An 18,739-nucleotide genomic window follows, 5' to 3' on the forward strand; every position below is an offset into this window, starting at 1 on the left:
ATGGCCAAGTCATTGACCTCTTAACCCAATTGAGCGTGCATTTTCCTTGTTGAAGGCTTGAAACAGAAAGACCCACAAACAAACAGCAACTGAAAGCCTCTGCAGTAATAGCCTGGCAAAGCATTATGTAATGCGGAAGGCTTTAAGAACCAGGGGACCCAAGGGAGGGTATAAAAGAGGAAGTAGCAGCAGGTCTTCCTCTTCTCTCCTTTGAAGTTATGAGTGGCTGTGAACAATGGTGATTTGGGAAGTGAAAAGCCTGAGAAGATTTAGTTGCCTGCTACACAAACTGTGGTTATGTATCTCTATAGCAGAGATTCAGGTAATCTGAGAAGACACTAAGCAAGTTGTGCAGCAAACATAGTAGTCAGTTGCAGGACGGGCTTGTGTCACAGTTTTTTCCTCTTTCTCCTTTTCTGTTGCATTTTCTCCCTAGTTTGTTTCAGAGCAAGGGTCACCTTTTAAAACTGATTTTCTAAATTTAGTCTGGGTTTGCATTTATGTTAACTGAGCCGGTGCAATATTAGTCTATGTGTAATCCCTGAGCTGGGTCTCGTGCCTCATGAGAATCAGGTCTTATGGTGGATGGATTTCCTGTGTTTTAACATAAATTGATTGCAGTTATACCAATTATTGCCTTGGGGAAGCACTTAGTGCGTGGGATAAGTGTTCTTGTGAGCCGTATTTATCTGGGTGGACTTGTTTTTTTTAAAGCAACGAGCACCTGTTTTCTTCTGGTGAGAGCAAGCTACCAGGTGATTGTTACATTGCTGGCAGATTGCACGATTAAAGGTACAATGTTGGTCGTTAGTGACCTTTTAATTGTGATATTTTAGTTTCATTGCAGACCTTTTTTTTTCTTTTAAAATAATAAACTTTAATGTATCCTGGCTGATTCTGACCTCTTTGCCACGTTTATTCTGGGTTCGTTCCTTTAAGAGCTCTGGGTCTGAAAGTTTGTATAAGTAGTATAGAGGCCCTTGGCAGTTATTGTGTGGTTTCGATCACTACAATTAAAAAGGAGGAAACTGGTGAAGGAAACATCTGGTGATGTCCATGAGTTCAAGACCTCAGGCTGTCAGTGCCAGCAAAGCGTTTTCAACCATGTATTTGAAATGAGCCAGCCATGGGAAGAAGGCTATTCTGTGAGCCGCAGTCCACCATGAAACACCTCCCCAAACATGAGTCCCAGAGGTGGGACCAAGTCATTGTTTTGCAAGTCTCAAGTAAGTCTCAAGTCTTTATCCTCAAGTCTCAAGTCAAGTCTCAAGTAATGTCAGGCAAGTCAGAGTCGAGTCTCAAGTCACTGGTGTAAAAGTCCGAGTCAAGTCACAAGTCTGAAATTTTGAATTTCAAGTCCTTTCGAGTCTTTAAAAAAAAAAACGAAAAAAGCATGTTGCAGTTATATATGGAAGCCCGTTTCCGCCACTAAAAAAAAAAAAAAAAAGATCCATAACTCGAAATTTCGAGTTATCTTTCTCGAAATTTCGACTTATTTTCTCGAAATTTCGACTTATTTTCTCAAAATTCGGACTTATTAACTCGAAATTTCGAGTTATTAACTCGAAATTTTGAGAAAATAACTCGAAATTTCGAGTTAGCGCTGCCAATAAGAAATCTACGTGGCTGATGTCATTTCCTTGTTACCCGGAAGTATATGGCGCAAAGGGGTGCGCACTCAAAACTGGATCGTGTCGTGAGCTGCTGTATTAACAACAAATGGCGCCAGGTTCTTCAGTTTTGAATGCCTTCCTACAAATGATAACTGGATAAAAGGTATATAAAAACAGTGTGACAGCGATTGTTACATACAAAGTTGAATAGAATGCAACGTCAGGGTTAACCAAAGGTACCTATAAGGTTTCTGTTACACGCTAATGACACCTGTTACGTCTGATGAAACAGACGTTTTGCTGAAAGCATGCGTAATAAGTATACAGCACTGTATAAAACAAAATCACAAATCACCCAAAACAGGGAATATGACTGACAACTATATAAATAAGGAACAAAACCAATAAAACTGTAACCAGACAACTGAGAAAATGTGGGATTGACTGTATTGTGATGCTGATTGTAGTTACAGTGCAAATGGACACTTAAAAATGCAGTTCCCACTTCTCCACCATAGTCAGAGCTCATAATGTAGGTAGGCACAGATACTTTGACGATAATATGGTGGCTTTATTTTAATTTTGTAATTTTAATTTACATCCTTCCTTACAGCATGGGAGACTTGACTGAATTCTTGAAACAAAGAGAAGTCTCTGAGGAAATTATACAGACCTTGGAGAATGAGAAGGTACTTAATTCCAACAAGATACTGGTTGAAATGCAACTTTTCCTCATTGTTCTTAAGTTAAAAATAGAATTGTATTTTCAAGGCTGGTTGTTTCAATAAATTAAATTATTTTTCCATCTTTAGATTGATGCCAATGTCATAAGTCTAATGACAGATGAGGAGCTGAAGACTTATTTGCCATCATACGGTGATCGTCTAGCAGTATTTGGATTTTGCAGACGGAGGGGCAGCAGCCGCAAGTCAGCGCTTTTTGAACGGCTGAAATCCAAACTGTCCAAAAGAAAATTATCTGAAGAGGATGGCAGTAGCACACGGCAAGAAGAACATTCCCAAACAACCCATAAAAGAAATGCTCTGAAGAGAAATAGAAAAATAGAAATAGGATGGATGCATTATGATGAAGACACTGAGGTTTTCAAGCAGGTTAGAGCTAGACGAGGAGGAGGAACAAGAAAAATAGACATCTGCAAGGATGCCAAGAAAAGGGACATATTACAGGTTGCAACAGGCCTGTTCTTTCCAGATGGAGGAAACATTCAGGGGCCCTTAACAGATTTTGACTGTGATCTGAAGGATTATCAAGAGATGATAGTCGATGATGCATTGACAGTAGGAGAACTTTATCATGTCACAAAACTTAATATCCTCAGGTTCTACCTCACCACAAAGAAAAAACAAAATGACAGCCTTCAGAGCTCCAACCCAGGTTTGCATCCATCTTCAGAAATTGAAGCGAGTCCTCAAAACCAAACCTCTTCTTTTACTGTCACTACAGTCCAAACATCTGCTCCATTTGAAACAATCAGCCATGATGTGACATACATTGAAGACACTCCAAACGATAACCTTCCACAATCTTCCACGCAGTCTCTAAGCGCTAACACTTCTCACAGCAGTGACATTATTTTTGTTGGCCCCTTTTCTGACAGTGAGCCAATAAATTTGGATGACACCCTGATTTTTTCTCCACAACCTGGTCCATCCAGTGAGAGAGTGAGGAGAGTAGTGGTGGTCCACAGAGGGCAGGTAATGTCAGAGCTCATTTCACATTTTAGTGATAAGGACCTTGAAGATGTCGACATCAAAATCCAGGTCTTACTGCCTGATGGAACACCTGAAATGGCCCATGACGATGGGGGAGTTGTGAGAGACTGTCTTTCAGAATTCTGGAAAGAATTCTATGACCAGTGCACCACTGGAAACGTTTACAAAGTGCCCTTCTTAAGGCATGATCTTGGGCAACCGGAGTGGGAGAGTGTGGGCAGAATCATTGCATTTGGATGGGTTAGAGAGAAATATCTGCCTGTGAAAATTGCACCTGCCATTCTGGAACAAGCTGCCTTTGGATATGTAAAGAGTGATATTGTGGAGAATTTCCTTAAGTTCATGCCTGACTCTGAGCGTACAGTGTTAGAGGCGTGGCGATCAGACTTTAGCACCGTGGACCAAGAAGAACTTATAGACATACTTGATAACCACAGCTGCAGAAAGATACCAACAGCCTGCAATGCCACTGAAGTCCTATTGGAGCTTGCACACAAAACACTTGTCCAAGAGCCTGCCTATGTTATTGAACAGTGGGCAAGAACACTCAGCACTGCATGGGAAAGCCTTTGTGATCTATCTTCAGTTTATGAAACCCTCCAACCAACTGTGAGAAAAGTTCTCAAGTGTCTCACTTTCCCTGAAACAATGACGGCTCACCAGAAGCTGATTCAGAAATATCTAACTACATATGTGAAGAATGCTGAGAAGGAACATTTGTGTTTGTTCCTCAGGTTTTGCACAGGTTCAGATTTACATCTGGGAAAGAACATCATCATTGGGTTTAACGAACTGAAAGGTTTCCAGAGACGACCTGTGGCACACACATGTGGGTGTGTACTGGAGCTGTCGATAAATTATGACAGCTATCCTGACTTCAGATCGGAGATGAACAGTGTGTTGGAATCAAATGTGTGGGTTATGGACATTATCTAAAGGTTTGATTCACGGACAATGGCTTAAAAGCCATTGTTGTTTTACAACAGATTATATTTGAGTTGTGAACTAAGACTAAAGTGTTCCCATGTGAATGTCACAGCAAAGGTTTCAGGTGTTTAAAAACTGAGTTCCAAGAAAAAGTATTTGGTGAAATACCACTGTAATGCAATTTGAGGTACTTCTTTGTGTTTCTGTGTTTTCCTATTACAACTGAGGCAATATTTTTCTAAACACTTGTGAAATGCATTTCTGCAGAGGTCTCAGAGTGGCAGTCTGGAGACCATTTATAAGCATTCCCATTTCCTCAGTCAGCATGTGTGCATGTGAACAATGAAAGCAGTTTTTCCACCTTTTATTCATTTTTTCTATTATTTGAATCCAAAATCAACTTTAAAAAATGCATTAGGTTAATTTTAATTTGTCAAATTTTATTAATGTAATGTCAAAAGATGACATGTATTGTAGTGGTTCACCAGAAAATTAGAGATTGAGACCCCTGCAATATGTAGTGTATAGTACATGTAGGAGATATATGCAATATCTCCTACATGTTTTATCATCGTGCACACATTTTACAGTTTACAAGTCAGGTTTTACTTTATCATTGTATTTTATTACAGTTATGTTTGTACAGTTCTGTTTAGCCATCTGGGTTATGGTGACTTTTGCTAAATTGAATGGCCATAAGGCACACCTATATGCTTTTATTTTGGATTTCTGTGAAATCAGCAATTGCTTAGCTGAAGGTTGATTTTTGGTTGGCTTTTCCTGATTTTTGTAATGGAAAAAAACCCCTGTGTATCATAGCCCCCTTTTTCAAAACTACATAGCCGATGGGGTAGTTATTTAAAAGATATTTTCCTATATTTCTGTTTTCATGTTTGAGCCTAATGTATTTGCTTCATAGTGGTTTTAGACCACACGTTCTTATTCTTTAATTGTAGGATATTGTTATCAGATCTTGCCATATTATCCTCACTCTTTTTATTGTCCCATTCTTTTTGTATTTTTAATAATAATTGAACTTTTGCAAAACATATTGCATATTTTTGTTGAGTGTATTATCGTACTTTTTCCAAGTCTTGTGCTTGCAATTAGCTTTTTATAAGAATACTTTAAGGTTTTTTGTGTTACTGTAAATACAGTACAGTTATTTTGTTTTAAGACAAGATGATGGCAAAAGATCTGTGTTTTATAATAAAGTGTTCAATGAGACAAATTACATCTTTAATTTTGGTAATTTCTGGGTTTTTATTATTCTGAGGCGCAATCCGAAAAAAAAAAAAGGTCCATAAATCTCACTCAGTTAGGTTATCCATATGCTAAAAAATATATAATTATACTGCCCATAATCAGGAAAACAGTCAGTATATATAAAAAGTCTCAGCAGTGAAAAAAATGACAGTGAAAATTTTTTTTACTGCTACATAACCAGATATTTCAAAACATCAATAATTACTCAAATAAAAAGAAAGATGAAAAAGCATATTTACAAAAAGTTGAAATCATAATTCCAAGGTGACATGCGCTGCATATCCTCCAAATAGCAGGTCTAACAGACATTATGTTTACATATGTTTTAATAATAAGGCTTTTAAAACAAAAAATTGGTTTGTTAATTGAAATAAACCATCCAAAAAAAAAACAACCCTCCAAAAATTAAATACAATTTTTATAGCCTTTTTCAATTGGCCCTGTTCGTGAAATACATTTTCAGGCCCTCAAAACCCATGTATGTGTGCCCCAAAAACGACAACCATCCAAAAATTAATAACTCATAAAAGTTTACAATTTAAATATGAAAATACAGAATTAAAAATGCATAACGATGTCTAACCTTTAAGGCAAAAGCTCCAACTCAGTAAGCATCAACTGCCTTAGCTTTACATACAGATCCACTGTATGAAACACATCATCTGAGAAGTCCAGGTTATGTTCTGACATGAGTTCTACACAGAGATGAAAGACATCCTCTTCACATGGAAAGTCTTTGAACACGCATTCTTCAAGGCAGGCTTCAACTTTGTCCATATTGACATGTTTGAGACAGTCCCTCGCGCCATAAATGTCTGGGAGGGCATACATAAAAGATGGTCGGCCATGAGGACTTCGGGAGTTGTGGACTGGGCGCATTCTGTGGTCATTCCAGGCCAAAGCAACTTCATTTAATTCTTCCTAGATGAAAACAAAATGAACAAAAGAAACATTTTCAGGCATACAATATGAAAATGTTAATGTACAAAAGCACAACTAACTTCTACATTGATTTTCTTAGCTTACACACCATTAATTTAGCTTTGAGCTACATTAATGATATATATCCGTATATATACACACACATACCTATACACACACACACACACACACACATCATGAACAGACAGATACTTATTTACTTAGTTTTGACCCACCAAAAATGCTAACCGAGTACAGAGAGAGGCCTAAACACATAAATAATCAATGTGTTATAATGTATAATTGTGTTCCTTGATATATATGTGGAATTTTTTTTTTAACAAAACAGTTTAAAAAAAAAAAAAAAAAGCACTACTTTTCACGTGTACTTTAATATATCTGATGTTTCTATAATATACAAAGGCCGTGTGAGTTGTTACAAATTAAACAGTTACAATACATGTCGTTTACACAATCACCTATGTAAACTCACCTGTATAATGTGAAGAAAACAGAACTGGACCAATGATTTGTCCAAGAAAGAGTCTGAGAAGTGGCCATCCTCTCTTAGTTTGTCAAATAGTTCAATCCAGTACTGGATACACTGGCTTCGTAAGATTAGCCACCATCTTTCAATGCGTTGATTTCCTGTACTTGCTCCAAATATGACGTGCTCTCTTTCTGGTTCATTGTCTGTAAAGTGCAAAAATCGTTGCATGTGAGCCACATGGACGTTTTCTGTTCCTAGATCTAATCTCACTCGATCAGGGCAACCACCTTGTTGAATCACGGCATCCATGAAGTAGCCAGCAATTACTCTCGGGTCATTATTTGTCTTGTAAGCGTCTAGCCATATTATACTCCTTGAAAATCCGTCAATGCATCCACTGATTGCAATCCCAAATGGCTTCAGTTTATCGTAGCCGTCGATATGCCACACATAGTTGGGGCCTCTGCTATGATACACTCGCCTCCGCAGTCGTCTACGTGACCTCAAATCCACACCTTCTCCATCGAATAAACGGAGCAGAAGACGAACGGTTTCTCTGTCAGTAACAATGCCATTCATCCAACACTTCTGGTGCATCCAACGATACCCATGACACTGTCCTGAGGTTGCCAATTGTGCTTGTATAAAAGCTGCCACCTCTCCCACCTCTGTTTTGTTCTTTCTGCGCCAAAGTCGGTTGTTGTGTAAAATCCTTTCAAGTGTACGGAGGCTGATAGTAATGCCATGTGATTCAGCTAATAACGCAAGAATCTCCTCATTTGTGAAGCCACGCTTAAAATACTCAGCAATTTGTGAATTCATGATCCGTATCTATAATTAGCATTTCTGTAGCATTTGTAGCTGAGGGCTTCAGCTTCCGGGTAACACGGAAATGACGTCATTCACATAGATTACTGATTGGCAGAGCTAACTCGAAATTATGAGAAAATAACTCAAAATTTCGAGTTATTTTTCTCATAATTTCGAGTTAGCAACTCGAAATTTCGACTTAATAACTCGAAATTTCGACTTAATAAGTCGAAATTTCGAGTTGCTAAGTTGAAATTTCGAGAAAATAAGTCGAAATTTCGAGAAAATAAGTCGAAATTTCGAGAAAGATAACTCGAAATTTCGAGTTAAGTATCCTTTTTTTTTTTTTTTTAGTGGCGGAAACGGGCTTCCATAGTTATATGCTAAATGTAAATATTAGACCATGTAATTTTAAAATCTGTGTTTTTCTCAACACATGACAAAATAGTGAACTTAGAAAATATACACAAATTGTGAAATTGCACCTCTTTAAAATGCAGCTCAATTAAACCTAGCTCCAAGAATAATTTTCACCGACAGTTCTGAGATAAGCTGCATGTTATTCTTGGATGCGGTTGTAGGACCGGCTTTAAAATCGCATGACAAAAATATCATACACATTAAAAAAAACTGCATCACCAACGTAGCCTGGACAACATTTGCTAGTTAGATGAAGTCAGCTATCTCATCGTAGCATATTTATATGCATATTTATAATCAGAATCAGAATCAGAATCAGAATGGGGTTTATTGCCAAATGTTGAGCAGGTTTACAACATTAGGAAATTGCTGCGGTGCTTCAGTGCAAACATGCTGTCATAAATAGCACTTAAATAGACATGGAAAAAAATAAAAGTAGGGATAAGAATTAAAAGTGCTACGTGGAAAGATATGTGCATGAGATATACATGAGATATATACATGAGAATAAGAATTAAGAGTGCTACGTTGAAAGATATATACATGAGTGCAGGTGGTGATCAGTGCCAAACATAGAATGATGCAGTGACACAGCGTAGGGTCATGTGTTAGTGGCGGGTACAGTCATATGGTTATTGTTCATGTGTCCAACAGCAGAGGGGAAGAAACTGTTCTTATGGCGAGAGGTTCTGGTGCGAATGGACCGGAGCCTCCTGCCTGAGGGGAGCAGGTCAAACAGACTGTGTCCAGGGTGAGAAGGGTCAGCTGAGATCCGAGCTGCACGCCCCAGTGTCCTGGAGGTGTACAGGTCCTGCAAAGATGGGAGTCTGCAGCCAATCACCTTCTCAGCAGAGCGCACAACACGCTGCAGTCTCTGTTTGTCCCTGATAGTGGCTCCAGCGTACCACACGGTGATGGAGGAGGTGAGGATGGACTCGATGATTGCAGTGTAGAATTGTATCATCGTCCGTGTTGGCAGGTTGAATTTCTTCAGCTGCCTCAGGAAGTACATCCTCTGCTGGGCTTTCTTGATGACGGAGGTGATGGTGGGCTCCCACTTCAGGTCCTGGGTGATGGTGGTACCCAGGAAGCGGAATGAGTCCACAGAGGTGATGGGGGTGTCAGTCAGGATGATGGGGGGGAGTGGGGCTGTGTGCTTCCTGAAGTCCACAATAATCTCCACTGTCTTCTGGGCATTCAGCACCAGGTTGTTGTGGCTGCACCAGGACACCAGACGTTCAACCTTCCTCCTGTAGGCAGACTCGTCCCCGTCCGAGATGAGTCCAATAACGGTGGTGTCATCTGCAAACTTGATTAGCTTGACAGACTGGTGGGTGGAGGTGCAGCAGTTGGTGTACAGGGAGAAGAGCAGAGGAGAAAGAACACAGCCCTGAGGGGAGCCGGTGCTGATGGTCTGGGAGTCCGAGACATTCTTTCCCAGCCTCACATGCTGCTTCCTGTCCGTCAGGAAGTCAGTGATCCACCGGCAGATGGGATCAGGCACATTCATCTGGGAAAGCTTGTCTCGGAGATGGTCTGGAAGGATGGTGTTGAAGGCAGAGCTGAAGTCCACAAACAGGATCCTGGCATAGGTTCCTGGGGAGTCCAGATGCTGCAGGATGAAGTGCAAGGCCATGTTGATGGCGTCATCTACAGACCTGTTGGCTCTGTATGCAAACTGCAGGGGGTCCTGAGATGGGAGAGAACTAGGCGCTCAAAAGACTTCATGACCACAGATGTCAGAGCCACGGGTCTGTAGTCATTTAGTCCAGTGATCCTAGGTTTCTTGGGGACAGGGATTATGGTGGAGGACTTGAAGCAGGCAGGCACATGACATGCCTGCAGTGAGGAGTTGAAAATGCCAGAAAACACTGGGGCCAGCTCGTTTGCACAGTGTCTGAGGGTGGCAGGAGACACACCGTCTGGGCCGGGAGCTTTCCGAGCATTCAGGTTCTTAAACTGCTTCCTCACATCTGCTTCATGAATATGAAGAGTTGTGGTGGGAGGAGGTGGTGTGAAATCCTCTTTTGTGTGGGGTGAGGAGGGGGGTGTTGTAGGTGAACGGTTTGAAGGTGGTGATGGCTCTATGGAGGGGGGAGAGGTGGGGGAATTAGTGTCCAAAGTGTCTCTATTGTTGGGGCCGTTGGAGGTGTGAAGGCTGCCTGATGGCTCGTCAAAACGGCAGTAACAGTCGTTGAGGGTGTTGGCTAAGAGCAAGTCATCAGTGGAGTGGGGGGTTTTAGGCTTGTAGTTGGTGATATTCCTAAAACCTTTCCACACAGAGGCCGAGTCATTCTCTGAGATCTGCTGCTGCATCTTCTCAGAGTGCTGATGTTTAGCAATGTCCACTTCTTTAGTGAACCTGTACTTGGCCTCTCTGTAGCAGTCCCTGTCTCCGCTTCTGAACGCCTTACTCTTTTCCAGCCACAGCTTTTTGAGTTTAGGAGTAAACCAGGGTTTGTCATTGTTATAACTCACCCTGGTGCGTGATGGCACAATGCTGTCCTCACAGAAGTGGATATAGGAGGTGACAGTGTCCGTAAACTCGTCCAAGCTGTTAGAAGCAGCCTTCAATGTGTCCCAGTCTGTGGTCTCCAAACACGTGCGAAGCTCCTCCACAGCCTCGTTGCTCCACAGTTTTTTAGTCCTCACGACGGGTTTGGAGAGCTTCAGCCTCTGTCTGTACGCGGGGATTAGGTGGATCATGACGTGATCAGAAAGTCCGAGTGAAGCGCGGGGCACCGCGCGATAGGCCCCGCTGATCGTGCTGTAATAGTGGTCTAATGTCCTCTCCTCTCTGGTCGGGCATTTAATATACTGCTTATATTTTGGAAGCTCATGGCTCAGATTGGCTTTGTTAAAGTCCCCAAGAGCAATGATGAGAGAGTCCGGGAATGTCCGCTCCGTGTGGAGAATCTTCTCCGCGAGTGCGCACTGAGCTGCCTGCGCATCTGCGTCTGGCGGGATGTAAACAGCGGCCAGGATGAATGAAGCAAACTCCCGCGGAGAATAAAACGGTTTGCAGTGAATAAAAAGATATTCCAGAGAGGAAGAGCAGTGCTGAGCAATCACTGTCACATCTGTGCACCAGCCACTATTGATGTAGAAGCAGAGACCTCCACCTTTGGACTTACCGGAGAGAGCGGCCTGCCGGTCCGCGCGCAGCAGATGGAAGCCCTCCAGCTTGAGCGTGCAGTCTGGGATGTTCTCACTGAGCCACGACTCCGTAAAACATAAGACACAGGAGGAGGCAAAGTCTCTGTTCATGCTTCTCATCAGGGCCAGTTCGTCAATCTTATTGCCGAGTGAGCGTACATTAGAAAGGAAGATCCCAGGAAGAGCAGTTCGCAGTCCGCGTCTCCTCAAACGCACGAGTGCGCCGGCTCGCTTCCCTCTCTTTCGGCGTCTCGCTTTCCTGGTCAGAGTCAGCAGTAAATCTGCCGCAGATGCGACAAATATTGGAAATAAATCCACAGGCGTTGTAGTCCTGTAGTTAAGGAGCTCTTCTCTGGTGTACGAGTATCCAGAGGAGTGCCCAGACACAGAGAAAAAAAATGCACAAAAACAAAACAAAAGTAATGCACTGAAGCACCAGGGCGACCATCCGCGGCGCCATCTTGGTCTTGGTCTTTTCATACGGTTCTTGGAGTGAGTGCATACACTCATGAAGTTTAGTAACTTCAGGTCACTGCAACAAGCCCAGGTACAGTTTACCGACGGATGGGTACAGGACCTTGAAATGCACCGTGTAGAAAGTAAAGACCATCGTACGTATCATAAGTTTACCAATCTCACAAATCGTCTTCATAAATACACATTCGTTAACCGTTTATTAATAGGACCTTTGAGCTCAACGGTAATTAATTAGCAGTGGAAATAATCTCTGGTACGCATTACAGAAATGTAGCAGTGACAATAATATTGTATGCTGTAATCGTACTGGGCAATTAGTGATACAAAAAACCTGTTTTATCCTGTGAATAAAAGTACATGTTTTTGTCAATGTACCATAATAACAGAAGCGAAACGCAATATTGTGTCAGGACAATTCACTATTTATGCACAATAAACAAAGGAGCATAGCGCGACAATTTCTGTTCAGCGCCAGACTTGCTTGTAACCTATATCACCAATTATGTTAAGAAAAATGACGTATTAACGACTAAAAAACACTGACCTTCGTGTAAATGCTTGGAGCAGACTAACCTGTGAGCTGGAGGGTTCTGGGACGTTATATTTGATCTTTGAATGGCTGCAATCCAGGCCATCCGTCACCTCTTTGTTACTTCGGAAACATGGCTCGAACAATTTCTCTTCAACGACATAATCCGATAACAACTGATCTCTTTACCCGTCGGCTTCCCGTGGCTGTCATGCGACCGGCTATTGCAGTTAATAATACAACAGCTTCTTGCCATTTTTGTGTTTCTTTTTATCGCTGTGTGACTGATTTCAATTGAAAGCCTGCGTGCGTTAGTACCTCTTGCCACGAGTTCCCAGAATCCTTTGCGGTTCTACCCCGGAATGACATCACATTTTCAATCTACATGTACATCTAATATACATGTTAAATTTTATATTTGGGGTGAAATATCAAGTCTTTTCAAGTAAACCGGTTCAAGTCCAATTCAAGTCCCAAGTCATTGGTGTAAAAGTCCAAGTCAAGTCACAAGTCTTAGAACATTTTTTCAAGTCAAGTCTAAAGTCATAAAATTAATGACTCGAGTCTGACTCGAGTCCAAGTCATGTGACTCGAGTCCACACCTCTGATGAGTCCTCCATGAAAAGCAGCTTTTCCTTGTTGCCGTCGTGGCTGCTACAGAGCACTGGTGGGCCCGTTTCCCTGGGTCTTAAAATTGCAAGGCAGCAGACAGTGCCATGCCTTCGCTCCAAAATGCTGATGATAAAAACAAAGCCCTTTTCCACGTTGCCGCCGTACAACAATCCCAGCCACCGTGGATGAGTCGGAGGGCCCGTGGAGTATCGGTGGGCGAGCGGGGGAAGCCACTGGTGAGTCCATGACAGTCGCCTGGACACCAAAGCTCCGGGTAGCCAGGAGGATGCGATCCTCCTCTTCTGAAAGGGAGCGGTAATCCTGCGTGGCCAATAGCGGGGAGTTGGCAAGTCCAGCACACACCTCAGCCGGCAGCTGTCAGAGGAAGAGGTGGATGAAGAGGAATCCTCCGTCATCCGTGCCCAGTAAGGACAGCATGCTCTCCATGAGCTCGAGAGCGGTACCATTGCCCAGGCCCGCGAGGGAGAGGAGTTTCTCGGCCCGCTCAGCATCAGAGAGGAAGTAGCTGCTTGAGGCGGTGTATTTACCTTGGGCGGGGGATCCCAGAGGAGAGTCATCATGCAGCGGGTGGACAGTGGATCAAGCGAGGCCACCACATGGTGGTATTTGGTATCATCAGCTGAAACTCCACGAAGAGCAAACTGAGCTTTTACGTGCACGAACCAGGAAGGAGGGTCGTAAAACCAAAAATCTGGCTGCTTAAGTGCCACAGTAAACGCAGCCATCAGCGGAGGTGGAAGTCCGGTGGAAACCGATGCTCCCAAGCCGGCGCTGGCTTCGTCTTCAAACCTTAGCATGTTCGCCACATGGGTCACCAATGTGGCAGTATGTAAAGACGACAGGAGAGGTCTCAGTAGGTCTCACTACAACTTTATTAACCAATTCACCAGAACTCCACATACAAAAATCGCCAAAATCTCCACCCCAACACTTCCCTTAAACTTGGGTGTGAGTGGAGTCACCTGGTGGTCCGCCACAGTATATATGATGAATTCATCAAATCCCAGCCTCTAACACAGTGCGCTGAATCTGAGCTTTGAGTGTCCAGTATATTCTAATCAGTGCAATTTAAGCATTCACTGCACCTACAGTATCTACACCTGTGTGGCAAATGTGTGGTAAAGACACAGATAATGAAATTTAATTATTAATACAATATACACGATGAAAAACAAAGGCTGAAATTGATTCAGTTTAGTACTTTTCTCTGTATGCTCTGTGATTATAAAGGCCTTAACTACTTTAAGACCTCTATGAAAATCATTTACAGTATATATTACAGAATTTAAATCACTGCTGATAGTCTGGTTGTTTATATTTTCACGTTTTTGTGTCTGTAGGGCTGTTTGATGACGATTTGGACTCCTCTGGGAGATGAGGACACCCCCACATCTGTTCCATACTGCAGCCATGGATGGTGTTACAGCTCGGAGTCAGCTTTGGGGCATCAGACGCACACACAGAAAACCAGCACCTGGACTTCATGCACGAGAGACGGCCTCAGTGATTTAGATTCATAAGCCAGTGCAAACATTTCTGGCCTCTTATCACTTAGATTTCTTTATCTTAAAAGTGAATGCATTTACAGCAGGAACTCCACACGTAGCCATCAGAAGTTTGGTAGCATGACTACTGTAAAGTTTTGTAGGGTCCTTGTTAAAAATCACACAAGCACCACACCACATTTGTCATATATAGTTCCATTTTGTACAGTACATTGTTGAAATTATAAACTATATATTCCAGTTATCCACTTATCAGTAATTTTTGAGTAAATGGATGTCACCAAAAAGTTGATTCTGTTCAGGACGTAGCAATTTCAGTGGGAGAAACGTTTCGTCACTCATCCAAGTGACTTCTTCAGTCTCAGCTGACTGCAGGTTTCCCCAATCTTATAAACAGTACATTTGCATAATGACTGAAACTAGCCCACTGAGGCTGGGAGGTCAGTTCCTTCATCATAATTATGCAAATTGCTGTGGCTGTGGCATCAGCAGTTTTGGCTTGTGTAAAAATTACCGTATGATTAGCACACATTTTTGCACACACTGGGCAAGTCATTTACATAAAGTGAAAAGAACAGTGGGCCTAGAATTGAACCCTGAGGGACACCTTACAGTAAAGATAGGGTGACTTGGTATTCTTTATTTGCTCACATTGTTTTCTATCTGATAGGTAAGACTGTATCCATTTAATGGTGAGATTACTAAAGTTAAATGTTGACAGTCTAGACAAGACCTTAAGAGGATTCACAGTGTCAAACGCACGCTTGAAATCAAGAAAAACAGCCACAACATAACACAAAACAGTTACCAGTCCTAGAGTTACCAGTGCTTGTGGAGAAGAGGGTTTGAGCCAAGTTCCCGAAAGTCCCATGAAATCAACATTTGAATTAAAGAGAAGATGTTCCAGCTGTTCCCTCTTAGGGGCCATGCTGCATATGTTCAGATAGCCACCTAGGAGCCCTTTGTCTTTACACTGTGGATCCCATATAGTCCTAGCTTGATTAAGAGTCCGAAATAACTTACACGATCAATGCTTTTTAAAGACAGGGTTCCTCTGTATACACATGGATAGTAAGTCAACTAAACCTTGTTGACTTACTAGGTTTAGTTGTAATGGGGACCTGCAGCAGTGAGGTGTTAGCCCTGGAAACTGCTGTAGCCCCGGTAGCAGTGATGGTGTTAGCCTGGGAAACTGCTGTGGCCCAGGTAGCAGTGATGGTGTTAGCCCTGGAAGCTGCTTTAGCCCCGGTAGAAGTGATGGTGTTAGACCTGGAAGCTGCTTTAGCCCCGGTAGAAGTGATGGTGTTAGACCTGGAAGCTGCTTTAGCCCAGGTAGCAGTGATGGTGTTAGACCTGGAAGCTGCTGTAACCCCGGTAGAAGTGATGGTGTTAGACCTGGAAGCTGCTTTAGCCCCGGTAGAAGTGATGGTGTTAGACCTGGAAGCTGCTGTAGCCCAGGTAGCAGTGATGGTGTTAGACCTGGAAGCTGCTTTAGTCTAGGTAGCAGTGATAGTGTTAGACCTGGAAGCTGCTGTAGCCCAGGTAGCAGTGATGGTGTTAGACCTGGAAGCTGCTTTAGTCTAGGTAGCAGTGATGGTGTTAGACCTGGAAGCTGCTGTAGCCCCGGTAGCAGTGATGGTGTTAGACCTGGAAGCTGCTTTAGTCCAGGTAGCAGTGATGGTGTTAGACCTGAAAGCTGCTTTAGTCTAGGTAGCAGTGATAGTGTTAGACCTGGAAGCTGCTGTAGCCCAGGTAGCAGTGATAGTGTTAGACCTGGAAGCTGCTTTAGCCCAGGTAGCAGTGATGGTGTTAGACCTAGAAACTGCTGTAGTCCAAGTCCAGGGTTTCGCTCAACATCGCCAGCCAGAAGTATTGTCATCAGGAAATTCACAACCCCAAGGAATGATCCAAATACCGTTTTAACACGTTTACTTTGGGCATGCCCACAATCCAGGATTCTTGCATAAAAGATGTTGGCTCCTCTTGGCTGGGTGGAGAGTTAAATTAACCATTTTCCATGGACACGTTAAGCTCAAGAGGAATTCAAATTCAAATTCAAATTCAAATTCAAATTTTATTTGTCACGTACACAGTCATACACAGTATGATATGTAGTGAAATGCTTGGACAACTGCTCGTGACCTAAAGAAAACAAAAAAGGAAAAGGCTATGAATAAGATAGGAAATAAATATGAAAAATTAAAAAGGGTAAATTTAACTAGGAAGGAATAAAATATAAATTAAGGTTAAAAAGGTAGAAAGACAAGAAAAGAATAAACAAACATGGCAAAATCCAAGGGTTTTTGATAAAAACATTTTTTAGCAAACACACAGGACCTGCCAGACTCTGTGGCTGCACCCTGGTGGCCAAGTTGAGTTCCCAGTTTTATCCTTTAAAAATGTAGCTTTCAAATAATTTCAGTTTCACTTCTCACCAGTCAGTTTCAGTTCTACAATTCAGTTTTTTGGGAGTACTTAAATCACGCTGCTGTTATTGTGTATATATTTATTTATATTTCTTCATACATTCTTATATAGTTCTATATTGTGTATTTTGTTGTACAGTTATTTTATTTTCAACTTTAATTTATATATTTTATCTTATTCTTTCCACACAGAAAGACCCCGGCCTGATGGTGGAATTGAACTCAGGACCTTCTTGCTGTGAGGCAACAGTGCTAACCACCGTGCCACCGTGCTGCGACTAACTATTCACTTTAGCTAAAGTTATTAAGTTAGCTAAAGAGTTGGGATGCTGTGTTAGACATAAATAAACCTAAAATACAATGGTTTGGACATACATTTGCACATTTCCCTACTGTAGAGATCTCTGCAAGCATACGGGAGAGGGTACAAGATGAACACTTTGGAATTCTACTAGAAACAGTCGATCATATTTGTTTGTCAAAGCTGAATCCAGGGCAAACTACGCTAAATTAGCGTTTTTAGCTAACAGCTACAATAAGCATAAAAGTTACTGTACGGCTATCATTTGTTAACATGACGCTTGTTCTTATACTTGTAATACATTTATTACCAACCTGAGAGTTTATCCGCTGGTCATTTGACATGACGAATGACTTCTGAGGTGTTAATCCAGCTCAAGATGCTGTAGATTCCCGTCAGTAATGCTTTCGGTCCTCTGATAAAACGGAGTCCTATAAATCTGCACTCAATTACTCTGGAACTGGAACCGGATGTAAGTCCCAAAAAACAGGTTTTTTTGTGTCCTGTCTGGCACTGTAGCAATCATAATTATTGTCTGAAGGCCAAGAAAAATGCCCAACAGATTTACTTTCCCAAGTGGGCCTTTTGCTATACTGGTCCACTTGATTGTCATAGTTTATTTGATCTTTATTAGTTATTTTTATTCTAAGTTATTGTAATCAGGCCAGATTGGACTCGGGGACGGGAAAGAAAAACAAGAAGAAAAGTTCAGAAGAAAGTTAACAGAAGGAGAAGGAAAGAAAAAGGAGAAAAGACAATGAAAATCTGCTTCATCACCTTTTTTTTTTCCTGGATCACCTGTTGAGAAAAAAATAAAACAAGCAGAAGAAGACGAGAGCAATAGAATAAACAACATCACGATGATCTATGGGAATATAACAGTAAATACTAAATATTAAACATTATCGTGCAGCACGTAAGATCGACAGCGCACAGTGTGCTTTGAGGTAGGAGCCAAAAAGGGTGTAGTTTGTGGGTGTGATCACCCGTGTGTACACCTGTGAGCATGGACGCACTTGTTTTTAAAAGGTTCCTTCATGTAATGATCTGCTAGAGGGTGTGGGGGGGCCACAGCCCCGTCCTCCAGGGCATGAAGCAGGTATGGAGGAGATCAAAACTCCAGACATCCAGAGGCCCCCAGAACACAAGAGACCAAGGAAGACCAACAGAGGGGCAGCCGCGCCACTGTCCCAGAAAGAGCTGAGGAGAGTCCCAGATGAGGGCTCACTCAGCAGCCGCGGAGCAGAAGCCGGGGGGGGGGTTGCAGTGACGTGCCCGGGAGCTCCGCCGGCAGCCAGCTGTGCCAGAGTGACCGAGCCCGAGGCCGAGGGCACCCCACACCCGAAGTGGCCCAAGCGAGCCCCAGGCTCCAGGCCCCGATAAGCAGTCACCAGGAGTGAGCCGGTGGGTACCTGGACACCCATCCCTGGACACAAAGAACCACCAACGCACCGATGTCTGAGGGCGTCTGCCACTGGCAGGGGGAGTGGTAGGGGGAGATAGGCCTCCAAACCTTGGAGGGCCTGAGATGT

The 18,739-nt window shown here is 42.5% G+C and overlaps 2 protein-coding genes across 2 annotated transcripts; one reads left to right on the plus strand and one right to left on the minus strand.

Moving 5' to 3' along the window:
- The first annotated feature begins 1,746 nt into the window (after positions 1 to 1,746).
- Positions 1,747 to 4,570, plus strand: LOC146631396 (uncharacterized). Its single transcript, XM_085353650.1, has 3 exons — positions 1,747 to 1,776; positions 2,227 to 2,302; positions 2,426 to 4,570. Exons 2-3 carry the CDS (start codon positions 2,228 to 2,230, stop codon positions 4,280 to 4,282), a joined length of 1,932 nt encoding a protein of 643 aa, XP_085209776.1. The 5' UTR covers positions 1,747 to 1,776; position 2,227; the 3' UTR covers positions 4,283 to 4,570.
- A 1,241-nt stretch (positions 4,571 to 5,811) lies between these two features.
- Positions 5,812 to 7,861, minus strand: LOC146631397 (uncharacterized). The gene is made up of 2 exons (XM_085353651.1): positions 6,954 to 7,861; positions 5,812 to 6,460 (listed from the first exon to the last, which is right to left on the minus strand). The coding sequence occupies exons 1-2, from the start codon at positions 7,770 to 7,772 to the stop codon at positions 6,125 to 6,127; spliced, it is 1,155 nt and encodes a 384-aa protein (XP_085209777.1). The 5' UTR covers positions 7,773 to 7,861; the 3' UTR covers positions 5,812 to 6,124.
- Between the last annotated feature and the right edge of the window lie 10,878 nt (positions 7,862 to 18,739).

This window comes from Diplotaxodon limnothrissa, linkage group LG5, assembly GCF_057381915.1.
Source record: "Diplotaxodon limnothrissa isolate DT_005_m linkage group LG5, D_limnothrissa_male_GT1.1, whole genome shotgun sequence".
In the NCBI taxonomy this organism is placed as follows: Eukaryota; Metazoa; Chordata; class Actinopteri; order Cichliformes; family Cichlidae; genus Diplotaxodon; species Diplotaxodon limnothrissa.